Source organism: Anser brachyrhynchus (assembly GCF_964034855.1).
Source record: "Anser brachyrhynchus genome assembly, chromosome: 1".
Classification (NCBI taxonomy): domain Eukaryota; kingdom Metazoa; phylum Chordata; class Aves; order Anseriformes; family Anatidae; genus Anser; species Anser brachyrhynchus.
Window position 1 is genome coordinate 90,608,565 of NC_137694.1, and position 27,913 is coordinate 90,636,477.

Below are 27,913 nucleotides of genomic sequence, written 5' to 3' on the forward strand. Positions count from 1 at the left end.
CTGAGACTCTTTTCTTCACTTTAAGCCACTGATTCAAGTTTTTTGTCACTTGAGAACACCTGGAAATAATTGACAAAGTGGTACTGTAGTCATTACAATAATTGTCTTCATTTTCTTTTTACCCACTTTTCCAAATGCTTCATACACTCTACAGAATTTAGGTTCCAGCATGGGAAATGTGGGGAACAAAATCCATCTTATGTTTATTTGTCTGCTTATCTGTATGCGTAATACTCATTCTAATCATTGTCTCTTTGTACTTCTTCGTGCTAGATTTCATTTAAATTGTTAAAGTTTGGTAATTTTATTTTTCTCTTTAGTGCAACCCAGCTATTCTCCCATTCTTCCTCTGACATTCCTTCTCATCAGAAATTTTATCTATTCCTCCCCTTCCGAAACAAAAACAAAACCAACCAAACAAAACCACCCCACCCTTCTGTTGCAGACAAACTCCAAAAGCCACAAAACGTTGTGTTCCTTTAAGCAGTGGATTAGTCTTTAGAGGGTTAACTTCAGTAATGTCCCCTTTTGACATCTCCAGCACCTGCAACCCAAGTAAAACTATAAATGCTTTTCCAAAACACTTTCTTTTCTGCATTGGAAGTCAATTTGTATGACGCAACTTCAAAAAAAAAAAAACGTCCTTTGTGTTTCTTGGGTCAAGCATCGATAATTTTAAAAAGCAGCAGCATATTTCAGACTAAAGCAAAGCTGAGTTTGGAAGTTACAGCATGTTGTATTCTGCAAGAATATGAGAAGAAAACGTAAGGGCTTTTTGTCAAAAGCCCAGAAATGTATATTTTTTTCCCATAAGAAAGAACTTTTCATATAAACTTTCACTCTCACTAATTTTAATGTTGGACATCTCTGGAGTTCATGGTATACTGCCAACCGTCACACTGACATCTGCTAGGGAGGGCGGAAATAATTTTCAGGCTACTGACAGCTCCTGTGAGTTGCAAAAACTGTCTTTTAAGAGTGGACAGTGGAAGAAAGACTGTGGTGAAAAGCATTTCTCTTCCCCACCTTCTGTTACTAAAGCTTTGTATAATCTCAGAAAAAAATAATGAAACCTCTCATTAAAAAGTAGCCTCATAATTAAAAAAAAAAAAAAAAAAGTTCCAGGTTAGTCAACTTGCAGAAATTGGTGGAATAAGTAGTCAAACATTTATAAAGCAAATAAATGCTACTCGACCAAGCTTAGAAGCTTGGATCTTGCTGACAGATGGAGAAATGAGGCCTGAGGAGCTGGAGGACAAAATCGCACATGCACTTCAATGTGACTTAACTCTTTTTCAGACAAACCGATAAGAATATTTAATTAGCAGAGTTAGACCAATATTACATGCTTCTAAAAATCAAAACAGAAGCAAATTGCCCAAAGGAAATCAACAGAAAAACTAGGAACTGAACTCGGATCTTCTGAACTTCAGGTTAGTGCTATAACCACAAGACTATCCTCCTCCACAAAGCCATTGTTGCTTTACAATGCATGGCATTACAGTGTACAGTTCAGCACGTGGTGGGATATAGCTCTATGTGAAACTCCACTTACAGCACTTACTGTGTGTTTTCAGCACTTGAAATGAAGCTCAGAATTTTCTTGAGAACTGGGTAGGAATATTAATTACAGCCTAACAGTTCCAGTCAACTTTGTACCTAGACAACACTGAGATGGTGAAAACCAATGAACCAAACCCAGTTAATTGGAGCTTGTCTTAGATAACCACTGTTTTACAAGAGGGGCTGTAATGGACTGCATGCAAGTGGACTGCTGGTATGGTTAGATGATGTTAATGTGCTTCAGAACGGTGGTACATGTCTATTCAATTACTGTGTTATTCCCCGCCCCAGCACAACTACTGAAACACATTTATAAAGACACACTCTTCAATGTTACAGCCCTCGGTAAAGGCAAGTGTACTTCAGCAAGCTGGATATACTCTTGCATACATCCAAGTCAAGGAATGAGTTCATAATTCTTTGCATAATCCAATTCCAGAACGTGTGACTGCAGCAAGCACCAAGAGAACAAGTGTGTTGTACTATAATGCTAGGTGATCAGTCAGCTGCAGTGCAGTCTGCTGAATTATTTAGTCTCTACTGGTACATAACTCACAACGGCACTGCAAGACTAAGTTAAACTGCAAACTTCCCATTTGGGTTCTCTACAAACCCTATTCTCTTATTAAGCCAGGAATGTGAATGCAGCCCAACATACATTACTGTGAATGATGTAAGTTTATCAAGTAAAGACATAGGCCTGTCAGATAACCCCATTTCCAGAATGCACATGCTGAATGCTGCTATGAATCCAGATCTTTCAAAGCACAGCCAGCAATGGTTTATCGTTACTGAAACATGGTTCATATGTTGTATAAACAAACAGGCTTAAGGATGATGGGTTCTGGAGGGAGCAGACACCCTACCATTGTCTAATATGTTCCTCAATAAGAACGCTAGCCAAAATATCCAAAGAATCAATAACGGAAAAAATAATAATAAATATATATATATATATGTATGTATTTGGTTCATACACTGTTAGTTCAGTGAGTCTCTATCCACACAGATGATACCTGAAAGGGACCTTCCCTAAGCCTCTGGGGCTGCAGACTGCCATGTAAGGTACTAACCCACTGATCCATGCTGCCTTCTATTTTCTTTGATGCTTCCTATTTTTCAGTTCTGAAGCATAATGGTAACCTTGCAACTGTAACGTGTATTTCTAATCTAGTTACCTCCTGCAATTTATTTGGGGAAATTTTCCAAAGACAGCCCTTTACACATGGAGACCTTCTACGTGCACATTATGCCTAACATAAATAAATAAATATCAACCTTTAAATCTCCTTTTGAAGACAGATCATGTTATCAGCTGGAGACTACATCAATGGCTGTGAGTTAACCACTTTATAAAACATTCTCAGAGCCTCAAATGAGAGGCACGTTATACACAGAAAGTAGTATGTGTAGGAAATACACATTGTATATCTACAAAATGGGCCATATCCCACCGCCATTAAAATTGATGGGAGTTTTGCCATTCACTTCAATGGGATCAGCAGCAGTATATAAAGATGAATTGGCTATAAGCACACACACTGGTGCTTTATGGGCATGACAATATAAAAGCCCCGTGTGAAGTAATGAAATGAATTATAACAGCGCTGGGTATGTCAATCTTCCTTCTTCTACCTTCAGTTGCTATATCAGGAACATTAAACTTTTCCCTGGTTAGCCACAGAATCATAAAAATTACAGATAAAAAAGTACTATTAAGTCTATTTCCTGCCAACACAAAATTATTCCTCCCTGTACCTTTTCTAATCCTCCGTGCAGTCTAGTTTTAAACTACTCAAATGTTCTGGTCTCTCCTCCTTCCTGTAAGGAATTACTCCATCAGCTACTTAATCACACACTCGACCTCGTTTTTTCCCAGAAAATATATCAACAAAGCAAAAAAAAAAAAACCCACAAAACTCTAAAACACACGATGTACTGCTCCAAACTCTTATAACCCTATTTCACTTAAGGACAATTAGAAAAATATTTCTTGAGAACTCTATATTTCTGTGCCTTTCACAGCCCACCACGCCCAAATGAAGGCACAGCAGTAGCAGCTCATTTGTTCCTGGTGTGACAGAGACCACAAGATGCAGGCAGGGATGTGAACTGCTCATTTGGTTTTCTAAATTTTGAGTAATGTGACTTGAAAACTGTCCCTCAGTGGAGATGAGAAACCTGAAATCTTTGAGATAAAGCTTTAGCACTTTATGGCAGGCATATCTGAGACTTGCCAAAGCAGAGAGCTACAACTGGTGGTATGGGAGATCCTTTTCACTCATATATATTCGTAAGACACACTTAATGCCAAACCCCTTGATATAGGCAGTCCTTATTTTGCCAACCAGATAGATTTGCATTGTCAGAAGTAAGGTCAGGCTAAACTAATGGTCATTAAAGATGAAAGACATATGTTAGGGAAGCATCACTTTAGAAAAAAACAAGGTAAGAATATCACTACTTTTACCAGCTGAAGTACTAGTCTCATTACAATCTGGGTAGCTGTGCTACCTTCTTGTACTTTATCTTCTTTGACAAAAGACTTAGCTCTGCAGAAACTTTTGGAGAACCTCTTATTATAGATTTCAATATTACCTATAGTTTTAGGATAGGACATATTTCTTTTTTCTTCTGTGACTCTGACGTGTTACATCACCACAGCACACTGGCAAGCGACCACAATTTCCATGTCCATAGGACCATCACTAAGTGAAACAGCAAGGAAACACTTACGTAAGTGACCAACTTAAGCACAGCTGTAGAGAGTGGAAATTCTTCAGTGAAATATATAGACTGGTATGAAACCCAGATTTATGTTCTACCCCTTCCTTTCAAGAGTAGTTGTTTGTTTTTGTTGTTGTTGTTGTTGTTGTTTTTGAACAGGGGATTTGATTTTCATACTACCCGAAACATTTAAAAAATGAAGCCATGGGAGCTCTGTTATGCTTGCCTCTCTTGAAAACTGTGTACCCTGCTAAGAAAAATCCAACCCCTTCCAAGGCCACTAGACCTTGACCTCAAATCTTAGGAGGCAGCAAGTAAGATCAGCCAATGAAAACATTTTCTGACAAATATTTCTTGATTGCTATGATCTGTCTTATAAAATCCTATCTTTATTCTAAAATCATGCGGGGACACAGCAACACTATCTAAAAGCTAAGATTAGTCACTGCATATACCCTGTGAGCTCCGATCCAAGTTTGACAAACCATAACTGAAAACTTAAGAGAGTTTCACTTTTACCTAAGTTTTTACCTGGAAGTTGACTATTAATATGTGCTGTGCAAGTTTCCTCTGGGGCCTCATTTATAGCCAATATCGCATAGGTTTCCCAGCAGGCTATATTCTTTGACAGAACAGACTACTTAACCCGTTTCCAATTCTCAGAATTTTCTCCCACCAAAGCAATTTTTCTGACAAGAACACTGCACCAATTGTCATCCATTTTACTAGAAACAGCTAGCTAGGTTTTATTTCAATGCTCCTAACCAATTTAAATACTTTGAAAACTTAAAGCAAAACCCCACAGCCTTCCTGGCAACATTCTCAAAAGGTATTTTCCTACGAAGATAGAAAAACAAACTAATCAGATCCCCTCCACCCCCCCACACACAACTGGGGTTCCAAACAACTTGGGTACCCCTTCTTCCCCAAAGGGATTCTCCTCTCCCCCTCCACCCATTTGCAAATCTTCTCCTGCACAGGATTCAGCACTGCTGCTGTTCCATTCAATTCAGCACTGCGGAAAGCCATTGTACCTCTCCTCCACCATTTCACATTTTTCTTCCATTGCTATAGTCTTGCTCTTTCTGTTTTACTCCTCTCTCAGTGTATTTCCCTCTCTTTTTGAATACCTTAGTAAGAAAGCCAAGAGGTTGTTAGCTCTAGTTGACTGCAACAGTCCAGTGACATTTGTGTATAATCTGTTTTTCCACTCTATTCTACTGTGGAGAATACTTTTGACAAGCCATAATTGAACTGTGTCAGATATCATTGATAAAGGATAAGTTTTGGCAAATAGCGAAGTTTCTTTTATATACAATCTTAATTTCTTATTGTACCATACATATATTTTTAAAAAACAAAAAACAACTAAAGAAATAAATTATTTTTTGTATGTTTGAAAGAGGAATGGCAGAACAGCATGATAGCATTTGAGTTTCAGTTATCTCTACTGCCTCTGAATTATAAAGGCACTGATATGTATAACTATGTATAACTCAATTGTGAGTAGTTACACAAGCACTCTCTTAAATGCCTGCCTTAAAAATTAGGCAGATTTCTCTGGCTACTCCACCACACAACAGAAGGTGGCACTTTCTCGCCCTCAGCTTGCTTACCTGCCTTTTTCCTGGGGCTGCCATTTCCATCACGATGGAGAGGCTGGGTAATCTGCTTCCTCATTTCCAACTATGCTGCTTATGAGAGAGGAAGCAGGATGTAGTAAGGACTTCGACTACGGTTCCCTGAGAAAAAGCTGTAAAAGGGGAAAATGTTGCAGCCTTGTCCTGAAGGTGAGCAGAGAAAGCCCTATAGCATCAGAAGTACTGAAGAAGTATCTGAACAGACTAATAAAGCTTTCCAAGAAGTACCCTTACTTGGAAGGTGCTTTCTCATCTGTGCAAACTTATCCCCTTGCCTCCATTGGCATGCCTTCCTTCCTTTCCCCTTTTCCCTTCCTTTCCCCTCTCCCTCCAGAAACGCTTACCAAATCCCTATCGGCAGCCAGAAGTGATAGAATATAACAATAAAAAATAATTCTCCGCAGCACTTGGGACTAGCATTCATCTGCTACAAAACAAAATATATATCAATTCTTAGTTGGCCTCTTTTTTTCCTGCCTTTTTAGACTAGTTGAAAAGAAACTCCAGGAGAACAGCAAAGGGTTATACAGAACCCAGCGCAGCTTTTACATAAATCAGGAGGCCTTGCTGCATAATTTAGGTCTAATGCAATGCAGTTCACAGGGACTTGCCCATATGCTGAGATTGAGCAAAGTTCAGTTTTCAAGGATTCCTTTGTTCTTTATGTGATTACCTAGCCCACGTTCTCCTCAACCATTCAGTTTAACCACATATTTTTAATTCTATTCCTGAATAAGTTATATTCTTGGCTTTCCATTTCAATTTCCACAGGGCAAATAAAACTGATGGAAAGCATTTTGACAAGGGTATTGTTATTTCATCCAGTAGCCTGAGATGACTCCAAATTCAGATATTACATTTAATGTTTCTGGGACAGATGCTGTTAGGTCTTTTCATAGGAACACAGTATCATCTGCATACATTAGTAACTTCTGTGCCTCAAGTTGCATATGCTTTATATTCTTTCCAGTTTTCAGACACTGCTGATGATTTAATACTATAGGGACACCTCAAGTATTTTTCATCACAAAGTAGGGGAGAGGATAACTGTGGCAGCTCACGTACCCAAAGGAGCAGAGTACTTTATGAATTTATTTCCTTCAGCAGAAGGCGCAGCAGTGAGATACCATTCTGAGGGCAAGCTGCCCAAACCATCCTCTTCTCTGTCACAGGGGCCTGAAGAACCAAAGCTACTGCTTAAGATCAACATCTGGTTTTAGGCAACTAAGATTTTCTTCAGGTCAGGTGCCATGCTTTTGAACACTGCCATCTCCCTGCTGTAGATGCTATGGCCAGGAAGTTCCCAGCAAACATCATGCTCAGAGGGGGGACAAATGTTCAGTGCTCCTTGACCATGGATGTGCTGAGGACTGGTACAAATACAGTGGAGGCCCATCAGTATAACAAAGTGAGCAAAGAATAAAGGCAATGAAAAGTCAATTGAATTTTTCCACAGACAAGAGGCAGTTTAGTCACAGTTGTAACAAGTATTTTTGAGCTTACACCAACAGAATTACTAGAGAAACTAATGTAGAAATACTGCATTTACAATGTGCTTACATGGAGCTTCTGATAAAAGACCTCGCACAGTCAGTGCCTGATTTTTTTTATGCCTTTGTTAATGAGGTGCAGGATCAATAATTACTTGCTTATTTACCAATATTTACAAGTTGATGCCCTTTTGTATTCTGAAAAAAAAATAATCAAACCTGCATTAGTAAGTCACGTTTTTGATTGTGAAAACCTTACTAAATAGATATACACACAGAGATGCATATGCAAAATATACTAAATATCTAAGTGTACACAGTCATACACACCTTCTGGTAGATGAGTGGCACATGTCTGAAAAACTTGCACTCTCCATTCTGCTTCAATAGAGGGAGTCAACCTAATAGATATACCTATATATATATTTATTACCTATATATATATGCCTATACAGCTGTATTTATCCATAGTACTGTGTTGTAGGATTGAGGGAACCCGAGAGCAACATTAGTACACTGGGACTCTCTTTCCTTACACACCACAGATGTGACATCACAAATTCACACAACGTTTCTCAACTTGGTGGATAAATCACTTCAGATTGTCCGTTTTGCTCATTATGACCGCAATTATGTAACAAAACTCTTTGAATGCTGTACCAATATTGTAATCATTAATCATTCTGGTTCTATATGCTTTATAGCCTGCTGTATGTACTGCATTATGCCACAAACTGATATCAAAACTAAACACATCTAAACCTACTCTTTTAAGGACCTTTAAACAAAATTTACTCTTTCAAATTATATTTTGTAAGCTCAAAGATACAGAACCCAAAAAAGCTGGTGTTGATATAGCTGCTGACCTTTGCAACTGTAAACATAAGGCAGTTTTTAACCAGTGAACAACCCAGCAAGTGTGAAACCTATTTTGCCAGTGCTTGGAATAGTCAGAGCTTAAGGTGACAGACTCTGCATACAAATCAGCTCTTACAGGCACACAGATTACTAGAAGCGTTTGAGAATGAATGCAGGATTTCCAAGACTTCAGAAGGAGGCACCATTCAAAATATTTATTTTAAAATATGCTGTATTTAAACCAAACAATTAGAAGTAATTTTTTAAAAAGTGCAAAAAAACACCACGCAGGCTTCTACTCTGGAATGTAAATCCCGTTCAGAGCATCACCTTGAAAATAACACAAAGCTTTCTTTACTTCAAAAGGACTTCACAGAAGTCCCCAAGTCCACGTTAGAAGACACTCTGTATTTCTAGCTAAGCTAAATTTTTAGCTTCCATTTTATTAGGGAGCAGCACATACAAAACTGCAAGGCTCTAAATTCAGTTGACTTGGACGTGTGTTCACATACACAGAGTATATTAGGAATAAATATAATTTTATCCACTTATAAATGAAACTAACAGGCATCACACGGACTATATTTTCTTTAATTTAGCTACATACATTGGGCCCCAGGCTTTCCCTTTCTCCGGCAGAACCAGAAGTTCATGCTGTTGTGTATCACAGAGAAAAGTGAATTCCTGGGAAACAGCTTTGGCCATTTCACTTATATCTACAGGCATTACATTAGCGCAGGATTTTAGAATGAGATTTATTACATCGCCGTTTTCTGCCTTCGAGAGAGTGCAAGTAGAATAGACCAATGATCCACCAGGACGCAATGCTTTAATAGCAGACCTGCAAATAATGAAAAAAACCATAATTCAACATATGAATTGACATGCTCAAAGAAGGGGCTGGGGGGTGAAGGGAGAAAGGTGCAAGAGTTTTACATCTAGATTTACAAATAGGTATAAATATAAAAAAATAACATAATGGAACAGTCTTAACAGAATATAACTGACAGTTCAAGAAACAACCCGCAACACATTTTTGCTTTCTCATTTATTAATGTATTCTCAGTTAACTAAGGGTATTTTTTTTTTAAATATGAGAATGACAAGTAGATAGCAGCATCCATTCAGAGTCACAGAACATACTTTGGAACATTTATATGCACAGCACTACTGTGAAAATGGTGCAACTGTGCATACAAAATGGGTAAACACCACATCAGAAGTACTAGTTAGATAGTTAGATACTCAGCTGGCTCCCTGTGTGAACAAACAGCAGAACGTAGAGTTGTAGTAATAGCCTGGACTAATTACTTGGCTGTAATTAATTTTACAATCATTTTTGCAATTTCAGCAACTTATTTAGTGTATAACAGGACTGGGGGTTTCACTGAGTCAATACTTTTCAACCTGATTTCCTAAGGAAATATGATTTCTAGCATCATATTGTCTATTTATGTGCGCTTCACTTATTAAGCCGTTGACAAATTTTGAAAAAAGTGGTTTAAGATTTCAGGTTTCCTTGAAAGCTTCAAGACTACTTGACTACTGGCGGACAGAAGAGAGGTAGGTTTTGTTTTTTTGTTTTTACTTTCCCACTGAAACTGAGTTTAAACAGACTGTTTACTTTCCATTAAAGCAGATCCCCAAGGTCCTTTTCAGAGAGAGAAAATATAGCCTGTGAGAGTAAGGAAGTAAGGAAATAAGCAATCCATATTCACTTCTAGCAAATTAAAAGAGTTAAAAAAAAAAAAAAAAACTTGGATCACAGAAGAGTATTCTTCAAATCACAGATGGGTAGATATTATTTAGACCACTCTACTGACCAAAAAGAAAACCCCAAAACCCCACACCCACTACACATATCCCCCCCCCCCCCCCCCCCCCCAACCCTACTACATGGAAAAGAAAAACCCCAGCTCCTGAATCAGGTGAGCAGACCCGAAAAGCAGTGAGCCTGGTTCCAAGCCCAGATGAATAAATGCAATGCTATTGAAACAGCAGTTCCTCCAGAGACAAGCTGAGGAGCTGCTAAGCGTGATATCAGAATGAAAACAGCTGAGAAAGCAAAGGGGGAAAAAAAGGGAAAAAGCAAGTCCTTTATGACAGAATTGTGCCTTTTCAGGAAAAGAATCAATAAAGGAGAGCCTTATCACAAGCAGGATCAAAGCAAATCTGAAAGTCCTGTCCAAAATAATAAGGAAACACTAGGACAAATGGGTGTTTCCTACAGAGATGATACAACTCTGTTCACCTTCCCAGGTGAAAACTCCTCTGTTACACCCAATCTCTTTCCCTGGGGAGAGTATGCAAATCTTGCTCATTTCTTCTATTGGTCTTGGCTAGGTTAATCAACAAGCCAAATACATAATTTACTGGTGTCTACACTACTCCAGTTTTACTTAGCATAAGGCAACAGATCTCTCTTAACAGATGATGTTAAAAAAATCAGTGTTTAATGCCTTTGTTGTATCAGATCAATAAAAAGATGGAGTGAGCAGATGGCTAGCACATTTCGCATAAGCGATAGAGCAGTTCAAGTTCAGCCTGTTAAAGGTAAAGAACAGGTTACAAAGGACTTTGGAGGTCTGAATATTTTCAATTTAACTGGGTCTAATGGACTTCCAAAATTAGCTAAAGCTATCACAAAATAGGAAGCTTATCTCAGACTTCAAGTAGGTTTTTGAGAGTCTGTGAAAGCGTTTAAGAATATTTGAGACGCTGGTTGATACAGATGACATTTACAACTTCACCTTGAGACAGTAAAACAGAGCGGGTGTCATCCCAACAGTGCAGCTCTTCCCTGGTGACAGCTGTCCATTTAAAAGGGGTGGGTTTATGCTGCTTCTGTCTGGCAACCAAAATGGGCCCAGATATACGGAAGATAGCTATTGTAAAGCACAGTAGGAAGCTACAGCGTGCATGTCTGACAAAATATTTGCAAGAAATTCAGTAAGTTAAGTAACATTCCATTCTGTCTTATGGCAGACAAAAGCGGTTTCTAAATGTTTTGTGTTGACTGCCTGTTTGCTTTCACACCAGCATTTGACACCTATCTTTCCAAAATCATTTTGTTACGGCTCAATTTTTAGCACCATTTTATAATTTAGAGACGTTTTGCAGTAAAGCATCTCAGGAATTCTGGGCTAACGCTCAATGCCACTGCACTGTATGCTGGGAGGGAATAGCCCAGTGCAAGTGTCACTTGCTTGTATTTGCTAGTGAGAAATGGTAGGGCACAATGGAAACTTTGTACTTTTAAACATGTGAACAAAACAATACAAAGATCATTAAGTGTCACAGTCAGTGTCCCAAAGCATGCCAACACATCCATTACTTTGACAAATGCAAGCACTGATAAAAGTTGGGAATGCAGTTCACGAGTAAGCAGTTCCTCATTCATACCAAGTAGATTATATACCTGAATTTTGCATGTAAGAAAAAAAAAACATATATATATACACACATATATATATACACACACACATATATATATATATATGTATGTATGTATGGAACGTTATAACCAAGACTTAACTCAAGAGGCCACTGAGATGTGGGGTTTTGCCACAGGCAGAGTTGTTTCTGCTACTACAAGAAAGGAAAAGAAAAACTATTGACGCAAGTTGGATTAATTTTTTTAAAGAAGGTTTAACTTGTTTACTTGTGCTACAGCAGTATCTGAAGGCTTCACTTATGCTAGGGTACCTAAGTACTGTACTGAAACATTGTGACACCATTCCTGAAGAGTCCGCTGTGTTTAAGCATAACCCAAAACTAAATACATAAATAAAAGAAAAAGTCGAAGAGGCAAATACAATCTTCTCGTTCCAAAGATGAACAAACCAGCAAGAGAACCACACACTGATCAAGCCTCCTTAGCCTCATACCAGTTCTGGAAATCATAAAAGCTTTTTATCCCCCAGTGTAATAGAAAATTTATAAAGCAAACAACTATGCGAACTCAAAGAAAACAGAGCTAAATTTTCTAAGACTAGCTCAAAGTGGAGCTAATCTTCACAGTATTCTAAGAAACAACCTAATCTTCTCATTTTTATAGAATTTCCCCTCTTTACACCTTTTCCAACTATATAGGAATGCCAAGTCATCAAAGGGCAACTAGCTGAAATGTGAATATTTTTTTTTGCACAACAATCAAGATATTCTTTTAGTACCCCTGATAACTTCACTCGAAGAGTTGATAAAGACAACTGTTTTCTTATAATGCAAAGACTATGAGAATATATACAAGTGAGAAAATATTTTTACTGCAGAAAAGGTAAAAGGTAAATACTAAAAAAGTAGATGTAGCTCAAGTGAAAAGCACAGACGCTTGCTAAGTGTCTTTCTCTTACCATATATAAAGTAAAAACCATTCAAGACAGTACTTTCAAAGGCAGTGTGCTCCTGCAACTGAATCTCTGGTGCACTGATTCAGAGGAAGGAGCAACACAGTCTTCTGAACAAAATCCTGAAAAATCTCACAACAAAAAAAAACCCTAATTAACCATAAGCCTCCTTAGTTTGGGAATTTTCACTAGCCCATGACCCAAAAAGCCTGGAGAATGAGAAGTTATCTTTACTCTGAACGTAAGTCAAATTGAAAAACCTAAGAGGGATTACTTTACACTGCAAGGTTAATCAATGTATCTATCCATCTTGTCAAGTTCAGCAACAGTTGTTTCCGTGGCTGTGTTCAATGTCAACCGACCGCCATCCCCAATTAAGCTGTGCTCGGCTTTTGAAAAACCTTCAGCACAGAGCTGCAAAATGCAAAGTGAAGAAGTGTTGGGCTCAAAGTCACAGGGTGATACCGCGCTGGATAAGCAGGTTCAGGCGGTCTGATCCCCTTGTCATTGGCATGAGGGAGAATTCATTCTTAAAAGTTTGTACAAATAAATTTCAGAAACTAGTCATATTCTGTAATCAACGGAGGGGAACAAGCTCATTCAAGGAGTATGTCAAAACTGGAGTTTAATTTACAGACATCTAGCAGAACCCACCACCACTGCTGTGACCATACAATCTGAGCATGTATGATTCCTCTTACATTAGGCATTACCCCCAAATGCTTCAGCTAAGAGTTGAGCTTTAAGTAAGGAATCTCATGCTTGTTATAAGGCACTTTGTAGCTTCTGAAAATAAGCTTCAAATCTAGAATGATTAAAAAGGATGCTAGTGCAGAAGACACTATAATATTTTTCACCTTTCTTTTATTAAAATGTGTAGCTTAAAGATAAAATATATTGAAGGTTATTAATTTGGAGTTATTTTTCTCTTAGTGGTACAGATGTCCTCCATTGTATTTATTAAAGCAGTAAAACTTCAGTTTAAATATAAATCTAGTTATAATTAATTTCATAATTTTAAATCTAAGTATATATATTTGCCATGCTGAATTTCACATGTTACAGGCACTAATATTGCAAAGTTTCAAGCTTCCCATGGAGAAAAATGAGAACATATACTAAAAGCACAGGGAAATTTTCCTGGAGTTCACAGTATGTCCACTTTTCCATACATTCAATTTTGTTTTACTAATGTGACAAACCCTTAGCACTTGCAATCAAGACCCTGAAGAAGAAGCACCACTGTCAGCATGTGGCATGCATAACTCAGCTTGTGTTGCATATTGTCATATTATACCAATTATACCTCTAAGATAGTCATGGCAGAACAAAAAAGACAAAAATTGGTAAAATGCAAGACCATCCATTAACACGTCCTTTTCACCATGCAAGGCCTGAATACAAGACCTCCAAGTTTAGCTCTGCCAGGAAATAATACAAAACAGTATGCAAAATGAAATAATTACATGATAGAACTGCAAGCACTAATGCATGGTTGTTACAAAGAAATATACATGCTAAACAAACAAAAAAACCACAACGTTTTCTGAGGTACTGAATGTAACTTTAGGAGATAACAGCGTATCACAATTTAGGAGGGTCACTGTGATATCAAATAGTCCCAAATGTAATGGTGTTTTCAAATCATTAGTAACTTGCAATTACAGCAGCTGGAAAACCGCAGGATAGACTGATATTAACTGGCACATCATTCTCTAGAAATGTGCTTGATGCTTCTCGACATCTGCTTTGACCTACTGACATTATCACTTCATAGTAACTGAATCCACGCTTAAATCTTTCCAGCACATAAGCCTAAAGCACAATTGCAATCCAAACATGAGGGTGGTTGGTATCCAGTCCGTTCAGGAAGTACTTTAAGACAGTTAAAGACATACAGATTGCTCTTCTCCTCATTCTAAATTATTTTTTTTACTTCACTTTATATTTTTGCAGGATGTCTATTTAGTTCAAAAGCACGTACTGAGCTATGGAAGTCAGAGGTAGAAAAGATGCACTAGTCTCTTCTAACCCTTCATATTACAGGAGTACTGGATAAGATTTTTTTGGAAAGGAATATACTATTTTAAAGCACTTTTATTTAGTTTACTTCATAAGACTTAAAGTCTAAGAATGGATAAAACACAATAAGTTAGGGAAAACAGAGCAGTATGATTATTTAATATCTCACAGAAAAAAAAAAGGACCACTCTAGAGCCATACACCTCTTAAAGCAAAGCACTTCTATGTGCAACTAAAACGTAGTTAGACAAAACCCCAAAAGATTTTTCACACTTAAAGAAAATTAAACATGATAGACTGACATTTCAGTTGTTCTAAAAGTCTTGGCATCTCAAACATCCTTTTAAAAACAGGCAGACAATAAACGTGCATTTCAAACTACAGCTAGCACCTGTACGTCCAGCCCACTCCTCCTATGCTTGGGTATACATTTTGTGCCATTGGAAGTGTCAGCATTAATTACATTACTCATTTAACCTTTTCCAGTATTAAAGTAAAAAGATTACGTACATTTTAGGGTAATTTAAAAATAATACAACACTTCAATACTGCCATCTTTTGGCAACTGGGATATATTTCTGCTCAGTGTGTGAGATAATGTCTGATCAGAATAACACCTGCTTTTACAAGCTCTTCAAGAGGTAGAGCATCTCAAGATACCTTTGCTTTTATCCTCGGTTCTATTCTTTTTATTGACAAAAGATATCATTTATTTCCTTCTTGCTCTTACAAGAGTCCAGATGCATCATTGTAACATGGACTGCATATTGAAGGTTTTGCTTTGTTTTTTCCCCATATAAAGCCAAATTGATAAGGAAGTCCCTCCCGTGTCAAAATACCCACTTTTAATAATTTGTGAAGAGCAGTTACAAAGGTGTACAGGAGAGATTTTCTACAGCAAATAATTTTATATTCTTCTCACAAAAAGACTGGACCTTCAGTTTAACATTATTAAGCTTTCTTCTCCAGTGCCTGGTGAGTCCTGGAATAATCATCCTGTTAACACAGATATATAGGATATCCCTTGCAACACCAGAACTGCTGTGACCCTTTAAGGGCAACAAGTCAGCTTAATTCTGTTCCCAGATGTAAGAACCACAAATGACAATGCAATGCCCAAGAATTTTGCTTCAGCTCTCTTCCACACAGTCAGCATCACTAACAGCAAGACTGGTTTTAGCTGGACAGCCTGCAGCAGCCAGAGGCAGTTCATTCCAAACAAATTGCAACCCTTCTGTCATTTTATTTAACCCAGAATTAACTTCTATCTTACACACTTACGGAGACCCACTCCTCTTCCCAACCTCAATTTGTTATTTAAAAAAAAAAAGATAAACATACACAGCCCAAGCAGAACCATCTCAGCTAGGAAAGGGAGAACAAAAGACCTTTGAAGCTCACTACAGACTTTACCACACAGCTTTAGAAGTAGAGTTTTTCATTACAGCTTACTAACCATGCATATACACAGGAAGGACTGAAGGTGGAATTAAAGCAAAATTAGTGTCTTAATTAAATCTGTGATCCCAACTACCTAGGCAACTACTTAGCTGCTGGATAGCCTATTTGTTAATTTACTTATTAATTCCAGAAACTTCGTTTTGCAACCTATCACAAGGGACTCGATGCGTAAGTTATGCACTGGGCACTACGAAAGGCTCAAGGAACTAGGCAGAACTTAAAATCAGAAACTATTTAATATCTCTAATGGAAGATGAGATGGGTCCACAACAACAGCCACAGAACTCACTCTTTGCGAGGAAATTCAAAACCAACCATGAGTCTAAAAAATAACTTGAGCCTATTCCAAAATAAAGACATTCCCTAGCTAAATTACTTACTACTTAAATGCATAAAGGCTGTGTCTCACAAGTGAGGTAGCTCAGGTACTTACTTGGAAGAGTAAGAGTCTTCAGATTCAGGTTGCAAGGAGTATTCCAGTGTTTTAGTTAACTGCTATTTATGCAAAGTAGATAAATAGCCCCTGGAATACCAGACCAGAATCTAAGACTCCTCACTCTTTCCCCTAAGCTCAGACATTGTGCTCTCTCCCCTTAATTCATCTCTATTTCTTTTCTGTCTGGTGGCACCACCTTGAGAGGAAGAAGTAAGAATGACTTTAACCTCCAGCAACATAACCAGCAGTGTTTTGGGGAACGGCACAGAACATTGTACATGTAGGTATATGTAATTAGACCAAAAAGGTTCACTGACCAGTCAGCAGCTATCTAACCATTTCCAACCAGAGGAGCAAGGAGGCACAGAGAGAGAACACTGTTTGCCCCGAACAGCACACCTGGTATGAAGCCTTGGGTCAGCAGTCTATATAAACTATTAACTGTCTTCCATCTTGGAGAAGTTGAAAGACAGAACCATCCACGCAATCCATGGAAAATCTGTTAGTCCAAGAACGAGCCAAAGAACGACGCAGAGAAGCAATCCTCAGCACAACTTTCCATGCTTTCCCACGTGCCTTCTCTTCCCTTCTGCACAGGACATGGCTTTCCTTTCCTTTCCCTTTCCTTATTCACCTCCCCACCCCGGTACCTCCATTCAGAATTCCCTCAGGTCATTTCAAAATGCCCCATAACTTTACCCACAGAGGTCCGATGTAGGAGTTGAGCACTATACAAGAAGACTGCCATGTTTCTGAAGGGTCTCTTCTCTATTTCTGCTACCAGATGACATTCAGCCTTGCCATCCTTCTAAGGACTCACACTAAATAAAGTCGGGCAGCTTCTACAATAGTAATTTCTTTTTCAAGGCACAAGTCACTGGCTCTCCCTGCCTTTGCCAAGAACACTCATGGCTGGTATTTTTTTCATCAGTAGCAAATCACAGACTAAACTAAATCACTGCTTCGACAGAACAACAAGCTAATTACGAGTATATTCTTTTTAATATCATCATTACATGCCCATGTGCCATAAAGGCTCTTGTCTTAATCAAAGCAGAAATCTCATGGCGGTATCCATATGCTGGTACAATATTGGGCAGTACACAATGGTACATAAAAAAAAGACCATCACTTTACAACAAAATAAACGATTAACAGCTTAGACACACATCAAAAGTGTAATAGAGGGATTGTAATTCCTCTTCTAAGTACATGAGGAAAACCCTACATTTCAGTGAAAATGCGCAAGTGACACAATGCCAGAGAAAGAACATTGGGATTTTTTGAGTAGTTCAATTTTTACTACACACTAGGCAAAAAAAAAAGGCTCTCTCAAAAAAAATCTAGGATGAAAATACATATGTATTCTATGAAGCCATGTCACTAATTTTGACATATTCAGAGACAACTGAGCAACTTGCAACTTAAATTCTATTACATGTGTCTTAAGTTTTCACCAAAAGTTTTAATATTTTTTTCTAAGTAAGACAAATTTGCGAAGGTCTGAGCATGAGAAAATAAGGCTAGTCTGCTGGTATGTAGGTTAGCCTTTAGAGACTTGGGTTGCCAATTCTATCTGATGACTTAAGGGAAAATGTCAATCTCACTTGACTTTCCACGTGTATAGATTGGTAAACCACTGTACAAACTGGCTGCACGATCAGCAGTCTCTGCTCCAGTGGAGCCTGGGACTGCAGCAGCAAGGCAAACACAGATTGGAAGCTTGACGAAACCGTTTGCACAATACCTGGTTACTTACATTTGACATTAATTATGGTCCCTTTCATTCAGAAAAATAAGTACAGAATATTTAGGTGTAGGCTTTCTTTTTTTTTCCTTCTGAGTAAAAGCAAGTGTGCAACCCTCCCACTTTCTAAACTATTCAGCAGGAAATAATAAAGCAAGCAAGCAAACAAAAACATCTCACAACTTCTGGTAACCTTTTCTTGGAAAAGATCAGCAACTTCAAATACCATGTTATGACTGGCATCCAAAGAAAAAAAAAAAGGTCTTTGTTCAGAGGGAAACATTCCTTTTATCTCACTATTGCATTCCAGTTGCATAAGGTTTGTAACAGGAGATGCATTATGTTGCAGAGAATCAGTCACAGTTCCTTAAAAATCATAGTGTTTGTAATGACAAACAGGGATTGAAGCATTTCATTAACTAGGGAGAATAAAGTGTTTTCCTGCTTTCTCAACCCAAATTTAGTGCTTCATTCTGAGTTCTGAAAAAGGAGAATCCGTACAACTCTAAAGATCAACGAGAAAAATGAGCATTTTGTATGGCTAATTTGGCACCAGTAATCAAAAGGGCAGAACATTCAAGACCCTTCAGACCTCTCGCGTACTCAGAATTCCCTCAAACCTGCTGGTTTTGTGCGTGCTTGTCTTGTGTATTCAATCTCCCTTCTAGTTAACTACTAAGGAGAAAAAGAGTTGAAAACAGAAAAAGTCAACCACAATGTATCTTTTAAAGTTGGTTTGAGCTCCTCTGGACCAGAACTCTATTAAACACCAACTAGAGCCATTTAATTACTGTGAGATGTTGTGTACAGAAGAATTACAGTAGTCTAAACGCCTTTTCTGCATTTTCCAATTTGTATCCTGTTTGGATTTATTTTCAGCTGAATCCTAACACCGTTTCTTTCAGCTGCAATTACTGGTCTAGGAATAATTACAACATCTGTAGCAGTTTCACCATTAAGTTATTATGCACTCGACCTTAACCCCAGGTTTAACTTCCATCTAAGAATTGATAACAATGGTAAATTCACATGTGGGAATCACTGCCTTTTGCACTAGCATTCAGTGTCAGGAAATGAACTTTCCTTACTTATTTTGCAATTTGTTTTCTGCATGAACACCCCAAATAATAACTAGATTTGCAGTGTGTTCTCGGATTATAGCACTCTGCAGGGACGCTTTGGTTTTGGTATTAACAATCATTACAATCTCAATTTCCTTTAAATCAGTAGTACCCTCGCTGCTTATAAAATTTGCTCTTCAGCTTTTATGCTGTTCATTTAGATTGCAAACTTGATTCAGACTGACATAGGAAGATCATTCCATCAAAGTTTCTTTCAGATCTTCATTCTCAGAAGCCTCCAAGTACTTGTAGTATATATCATAATGCAACAATACTTTTTCTTCCCTCAGTTCCTCTCTGATTTCCCCAGCTTCCCCTACTCCCACAGGCTCATCTGCTTAAAAAAAAAAAAAAATCAAAAAAAGAACCCACAAGATGACAAAACCCAGAAAAAGATGACAAGTGAAGCACTTCCATAATTTAAAGAATCCCAAATTTTGTGCCAAAAGTCACTTCATAGAAGTGGCAATTCATAATTCTCTCGCATTTCAGAATTCTCATTTGTGGGTTCCTTCTTCTATTCTCTTCCTTATACTTCACTACTATTGCTAAACTGAAGTACTGCTTGGCCCTTATATTTCATCTTCAAATCACAAAGCATTTCTTTCACTACTCCCAGCAAAATTGCAGGGATCCAGCTTTATACTTATTTTTGTTCTACAGATACAACAACTGAGGTGAGAAAAATCCCTGAGCATAAGACAGCAGGTAACCTGAATAGGTAAGCCAGAGCTAGTGCTGCACGAACTGATTCAAACAAGGTGGAGTACAGCAGAATTAGTGTAGTTTCAACCTTCCTGAATATTAATGGAAGGTATCAGAGACAGAATTCAGTGTCAATTTTTGACTTATGATTATGCACCCTAACCATAAAATAAAGACTTGAATAGGGTAGCATTCTACAATTTTAGTTCTGCAAACTTCTAATGCACTTGCAAGAATCATTTAACCTTTCCTGGTCTCATTTTATGATTTCTTTTTTCCCTTTCACACCAAATCTGACATGTCACTGATATTTGGGAATCCATTTTAAAATGATCAGATGGAAGGAACAATAAAAATCCTCTGGACATCTATAGCATTTACCAAGTGTACACCAAATATTTTACTGAATAAAGGTTGTAATATCTACATCTTGAATCTAACCATGTATTTTATGTGCTCTAAAATCTTTTACAAGACAATAAATAAATAAAAATCCAGTGCATGTAACAATAGATTGTTCAATCTATAGAACTACTCAGATGTATGTTGAACAACAAAACAGAAATTACAATCCTTTTACTTCAACTTACATGTAAAAAGTGTTCTGTCCTTACAAATCCAATTCTGCTTGCTGTTGCTATAGTAAAGTGTACTTTCAACAGAAGCAAAGTTCTCTTCTTGACTTAGGAATAACTCAATTAAATCTGATTTGGGCTGACAGGAGCATCTCCTTTTTTAAAAACAAGATTCCTGCTGTCATGAGTTCTCCACTTCAGGATTACAATCTGAAGAGATTTATGCAAATTCCCAAAATTTCACTGCATGATATATGCTTTCTTTTGGTTGGGGCCCACAAATTGGATTTTATATGTCAAATATTGAAAAGAGAAAACCGGAACAGGTCAGTGTTTTAAATGTGATTGATTTCTTCAAAGGAAATGGGTGACATGATGCATTACTGCAATAAGATACTCATATTTCTGCTATAAATCATACCGTTCTGTTAGGTCTTTTTCAACTGGAACTCATGCAGAACTATCTGGAACTGCTGTAAATTGGAACTTTCCATAAAAACTTTTTTTTTGTTGTTTTGTAGTATGTTATTTTTCCCTCAATTTGCTTTGACAGATGGACTTCAGGCATGATTGTTACTTAGTTAAAAACACTCAGGTCTAAAAGGTATTATTGGGAAGTCACATTAGAGTTTTTCTCATTGGGGAAAAAGGATTTTCAAAGTCTTCACAAATGCTAGCTAGCCTATGGCTGGTATCATTAGAAAGCGTAATACAGGACAACCTTGATTTGGATTATTGGATGGATGTTCCTTAAAACCACACAGTCCTCTCCAACTTGCCCCAAACCAACATTCTTTTACTTTTTTTTACCCTATCAGTTACGATGAACAGTAAGTGTGCCATACGTAGTTAAGTGGATATTAAATTCAAGCAACAGTTAAGAATGTGCCACGGTAGACTCAAACTTTTCATAAAAACAGTGCAAGGAACAAATTCTGAAGCAGCATTAACTAATGAACTAAATGATGGTTGGTAACCAGTGTTGACTGACAGTTTGGTTATCATGTAGGCTGTAAAAACCCGTAACAGATAATTCTGCAACAGAACAACAACAAAATGTGTTGGGGAATGAGTACCCAGCTTGGCATGTTTATAGACCACTTTCACAGATTAAAAAAAAAAAAAACATTAAACATTCTACGCATGTTTTTGCTTCAACTGAGTAGTTCTGAAATCATTTTAGCTATGTCAACCAAAAACATTTCGCTATGGTACCAGACTGCTCTGAATCACCTGTAAATGGACATAAATGTTAATAAGTGAATTAATGGGACTGTACAACAGTGCATTAGTAGAGGATCTAGACCTCACCATTTATGTTATACCATGCAAATTTCCATATTCACTTTTTTTTTTTTTTAATTTGAACAGCAATTGCAACAACATATTCTTGAATTTTTTTCATGTGGTGAAACCTAGGTTCGGATATTAAATATGACAAATCTTGTCCACACCCCACACCCCCAACACATTTTCATTAACTACAAAAAGCTCCTTTAATAGCTTTTCTTTGCTCTTCTCACCTTAGCAGCTGGAATTGTAGAGAAGATAATTCTTTTCTTTGTATTAGCCTAAGCTTAGCTTGCTGAGTATCAGAAGAGAATAACCAGCTTCTGTCATTTGAACAAGGAGCATCAACCAGTACCTGTACAGCAAATAGGAGCAAATAAGACAATTCACAATACAGTTTTCAGAAAGTGATTATCTGTACCAAAATCCACTCAACTGATTTTTGCAAGAAGCTGGAACGCCATTTTTATTTTCCATTTTAGGAGAAGAAACGATCTAATTACTCTTTTGAGATGCTTATAAGGAGTCATCAAGGAGGAAGAAGAAAAAAAAATGCCTCAAAACTACCCTCTACCTGGAGAACAGAGCTTTCTCACTTGATCCCCTGTTCTTAAGTACACATCATGCATGGAAGCTACAAGGTCTTCAGAATTCATTACCAAAACTAAATGGGTAACATCATCTAACATGTGAACAAATGCACAATAAGCTTCATAAAGTGATTCCTGAGGCCTTAAAAATCGTGTATATGACCTTGGTTCCCCTTGATAAGCGAAATATTTTTTTGGAGTCTGGAAAAACATGAAAAATAAAGCAGCATGGGAAAAGAATCAGAAGGAAGAAATATCATTTACTAATAACTAATAATGTTACCTTGTCATACGATTCAGGTTTAAAATCTCCAATCTGTCTACCGTCTTGTTTAGAGACAGTTATTAAGTTAACCAACGGATCCGGGATGAAGGATTCCATTGTCTGTTTCAACCATCTTGATCTCAAATCATCATACTCGTTACAGTGAAATTGACCTTAAAAAATTAAAAAATGAAGTAAATAGTGAAATTGACCTTAAAAAATTAAAAAATGAAGTAAACACCCTAAAATCAGTCCTCTGTATTTTCTGTGAATACAAAGAGTAACAAATTCAGAAATTGTTTTTTTTTCCTATGACAGCCATAGACTTTACACCCTATGTTTTTATGCTATTGCACATTTTATGACACTGCTAGATTTTTATAAACCCTAGTAAATTTCAACATGTTCCTACAGAGCAATCCATAAATATTTACTAGCAAATACTTATGGTAGCAATACACTTCCACAGTAAAACCAACTTTAAACATAAGCCACATCCCAAATCAGTGCTGAGTATTTTTCTATGTTCCTTCTACCACTGTCGTTAGACAATGAAGTACGTCTCTTACAGGTTAATTGCCTTTTAACTAAATAAAGCCTCAGCTTTCTGCACCCTATACTGAGCAGTCCAATTCCTGACTGAGTTGAAATTTAAGCTGTGTTTTAACAAAAGCCTGTTGTTGCACTTGAAACAACGCCTGAGTAGTTATTTCTTCTGAAGAAACTGTTGCTTGTAACTCAACCCAGGCCAGCAATGCACTTTCCTCTTAATTCCTGTTTACTATTTTCAAAAAGTTTCTCTTTTTGAGTCTCTGGACACCCACCTGTGGCTTGTCCCATACCTTTTGTCTGCCATACATAATAGGAAATACTTTAGCATTCACTGAGATATAGTCAGAATCAACTTTCTTGCACCTTACTTTCTCAGCAACAAACTAATATCTTCAGAAGAAGATGTGGGATAAAAGGTTTTATTTTTATTTTTAATTTTATTTTTCCCCAAACCTTTTGAAAGGGCAAGTCATTCAATTCACTTCATTGGCAGCACCTGGTTCCTCTAGAAGAGGGAGTGAGAACAAGCTGTAATCAACATTTACAGGTGGCTACAATTAATATTCTCATCCTTAAGAACCTAAGGTGCTATAAACATTTTGAGACAATTTCTGCTCAACTTAACATATAAACTTGGGAACAGATGTTTATTGTTGCCTTCTAACATGCTGTGATTATCTTGGTGCTTTATTCTGCTAAATCCAGGTAGATCAAGACACAGAACTTTTAAAATGCTGATTTAGACCAATTCCTCATCATAAGCTCTTCCCCCCTGCCTAGATCTAGCACTTTTAATTTATGTTCCATTTGATATTGGTACACTTAGATTTACTTATACTATTTGCATAGCACTGGCCAGGCAGGTAGCAGAGTAAAAGAAAAAAAGGTACAAATATTCAAGGACTGCAAATTACTTAACTTCCTGGGCCAACAAATCCACAAAGGAGTTAAATTAGCTTCTTCAGAAGTAACAATAAGAAAATCAGTGAAGTAAAACATAAAGCTACTACACTTTTGTCTGTCAGTATGCAGTAACAGATATTTAAATAACTAATGCAATTTTCATGCTCTTGTAGGTAAACAAACCTAATAAAAATCCTACTAAAAGGCACAGAACTAATTAGAATATATATATTTTTTTCTTCCCACCCCCAATCCAAATCTGTACAGAATACAGACACAACTAAAATAGCCCAGGAACACAGTGAGGAATCAACTAACAGCACCTCAGTACAGTACCTGGATAGGCACACTGTAGGATAGTTACTGATTTACCCCCTGGTGCAGCACAGAGATCCAAAACGTCTTCCCCATCCTTCACCTCTAATGCCAGCACTGGTAACACTGAAGCAGCATTCAGCAGATAATATTCTTTCAGTTTACCAGTTTGATGTTTTTGCGCAGGGAATCTCCTAGGAGTTCTACTGATGTAACACTTCAATGATCTTGGAAGATAAGGCAAAGTTCCTCGAAAGGCAAGATGATATCCCTTCACACGCAACGTATTCTCCAGTTCAGCGGACTGGCTGAATTTGTTAAGCAGGATGGCATACTGCCAGCACGACGGGCATGTGAGTACATCTCTAGATTGGAAAAAGGAAAAGCTATTTAATAACTTGACAAATAAAATTAACTTTCCAATATGAAGCACAATGCTTTTTCTGACTATAAGGAACTTCCCTGGGGCAAAGAATGACTGCAAAATTAGCTACCAGAAATCACAGTGGTTTTGCAGTGGTCGTTCCAGCCGCCACTGTAAAATGTACATCTATACATACATACACATGTGTGTATATATATATATATACACATCTATACATATATCTATGTATACACACATATATACACACACACACCGATACATCTATAAAACGTAGTCTTTACAAGTGTTCTTTGCTAGATTTCCATTTACATTCTACAATCATTGGGCTAGAAAAACATACACCAATAAACGTTCCTTGAAAGTAACCAAAAAGCAGCATTTACATCTAGGAATATGCCTGCTTGTATTTCAGTTTGCTTTCTCAGACTTTTCTTCAAGGATTTTCATCATTTTCTACTTGAATTCTTCTCGGTATTTTTTCCTTCAGCACTATAAAATACTCCTCAGTAATATTTGTTGACTAAAAGAGAAATATGCATTGATCCAACCTAGGAGTTTCTAAGTTGATTCAGTTAAACTAACGTTATGTATCTACGCTTAAAACTTCTTTTTAAATTTTATTTACACATTTCAAGAGGGTACTCAGTAATCACATGGTTACTAAGATTCTGATGACGTGAGATGCTTTTCCGTTCAAAGTAATGTGGCACAGATCACATCAGCATTCCTCATGTACTTCAGCTTGAAATCAACTGCTTTTGTTCACATTCCTGCTGGAAAGTATGTAAGCTAAGCAATGAACTTCTCCAGAAGGGCTCTTCTGCTGGCTTTCCTATGAGTGACAAGCACCACCTAGCAGAGGAGAGATGTCTTCTCTCAGCGCCAGTTCTTTAGCTACTGTGTGATCAAGACCCAAATTAACTGATATTGTTTTTCTGTACACGTAAACAGACAGCAGTCAATTTCTTCTCCAGTCTCTACTAAAAAGCTATAGAGAAAAAAATACTAACAGCATCTGTTGGGTATGAAGGGTTACTTTGGACCATGCTTTTACAAAACAGCAAACTGAAACACAGAAGATGGCAGTGTCCTTACAGTGTATACACATGTAGGCAAACAGAAACTTAATCACCATATAAAGAAACCTATTTCCTTTTTATCAAGGAAAAAAAAATATCAAATCTTAGTCTTCGGTTATTCCACACTTTTATTATAGTTCTAAACTGCAAATAAACTGAAACAGCTGCCACAGCCTATGACACTTTTTGAAGTTATTTTATGAAGCACTTAAAAACTAACAGAACCTCTCTCCTCCCTCCCCCATTTCCCCAAAACAACAGACCTGACACTGGTCCACTTATCTCCCAGTTCCGCTGTGTACTGCTGCTCAAAATGATCCAGAACAACTTGACAAATTTGCTTTTGAAGTTTCCCTTTTGTTTTATTTTCCACCTTCAGAGAAAGGAATAGAAAAGTTAAAAAAAGAAAAAAAGTTATCACAAGAACTACTAAAAGAACATTTTTCCAGCTTAAACCAATTTCTCACTGATATTCAGATGCTGTGATATGAAGGTCATATCACACATGCAATCAAAACCTTACAGATTTTAGAGAATGAAGTTAAGCTAGTGTACTCTCTTGCTCCCTATGTGTGAGGAGGTCAATCAAAGCTTGATGATAACACTCTGTCTCCACATCAACTGAGATAACACAGCAGGTCCTGGGGCTGTGATACATCAGGAGCAAAATAAGCAATGCATGATTATGGAGATTGTTCCTTAGAACCATGATCACCTCTGCCAAGGTGTATCAAAGTGCTTAACTAAAAGAAAGAAATTCACCTGAATCACTGTGCGAGTCAGCTAGAATATAGTTAGAAAATACTGCAAGAAGTAAGATAAGGAATAAGAAAAAAAATTACTTTAGCTACACTTTATTTTTTTTTCAACCCATAAAAAATATGTTTCATTTGACAAGGAAGGGTAGGAAGAACTTGTGTTTCCTGAACAAACTTGTACTATTCAGAAGGAGAGCTCCAAACGATTCTTTTCTGTTTCACTTGACAAGGGTGTGTGTGTGTGTGTTAGAGCTTGTGGTTTCTACATAAACTTGTGCAGCTCAGAACAACTCCAAATGCAAACCCTCCATTTTGCTGGAGTTCCGTGTTTAGGGACATACAGCACCTCCCTGCTGCGAGCCCGTACCATCGTTATTGCTGGTTTCCAGACATGCCGTCCACGGCTCACCCCTCATCAGAAAACTCAGACTCCCAAAGGCCCTCCCCAACAGACGCTAGCGAGGAAGAAAGGGGTACACCTAACCACGGGCAGCCTTCGCAGAAGGAACAGGGCAGCAAAGGGACGGCACAAACCCCCAAGGCAGCCCCTGGCCCTATTATCCACTGCTCTCCCCGCAGCCCTTCATGGCGCCCGCCCCCCGGCGGGCAGGCGGGGACAGCAGCGCTGCGGGAGCCGCCTCCCAAGCCCGGCCCGGCCCGGGGGCCGCGGAAGGCCGCCCAGGAAGGGGCCGGGCGCTGCCAGATGCCCGCTGCCCCTGCTGCTTGCCCGGTGCCTCACCTGCTCCGACGGCCGGGCGGCCCCTCGCCGCGGCCACAGGCCGGCCCCGGCGTGGAGCGGTGCTGGCAGCAGCCGGGCCGCGGCGGGCGGCAGCCGCATGGCCGGGGCCGGAGCCGGGCGGGGCGCGGCAAGAGGGCGGCCCTGGGCCTGTCAGGTGGTGGCGGTGTGGTTAAATCGCGGGGTTACGGAGCGCACCGCCCTCCTCCTCCGCCCCGGGAGCGGGGCTCCGGGTGTTACAGTGGAAGGCGTTACGCAGGGTGATGGTGGGCCTGGGTTAATCAGTTTATAAAAACCTGCTCCAGCTGCCCCTGCCAGCCCCCATCCAAGCCCTGCATCAGACCTCTCT

At 38.2% G+C, this 27,913-nt stretch overlaps 1 protein-coding gene across 4 annotated transcripts; it reads right to left on the reverse strand.

Moving 5' to 3' along the window:
- Positions 1-8,854: 8,854 nt before the first annotated feature.
- NSUN3 (NOP2/Sun RNA methyltransferase 3) lies at positions 8,855-27,778 on the reverse strand. 4 transcript variants are annotated; one of them, XM_080576891.1, is made up of 7 exons: positions 27,568-27,778; positions 26,334-26,443; positions 24,772-24,971; positions 22,855-23,009; positions 22,215-22,336; positions 11,813-11,866; positions 8,855-9,119 (listed from the first exon to the last, which is right to left on the reverse strand). In XM_080576891.1, the coding sequence occupies exons 1-7, from the start codon at positions 27,664-27,666 to the stop codon at positions 8,858-8,860; spliced, it is 1,002 nt and encodes a 333-aa protein (XP_080433017.1). In that variant the 5' UTR covers positions 27,667-27,778; the 3' UTR covers positions 8,855-8,857. The 4 variants fall into 4 exon arrangements, with proteins under 4 accessions (XP_080433017.1, XP_080433014.1, XP_080433016.1 ...); XM_080576888.1 differs by having other exon boundaries at positions 24,628-24,971; positions 27,568-27,736; XM_080576890.1 differs by lacking the exon at positions 27,568-27,778 and adding an exon at positions 27,196-27,407 and having other exon boundaries at positions 24,628-24,971.
- Between the last annotated feature and the right edge of the window lie 135 nt (positions 27,779-27,913).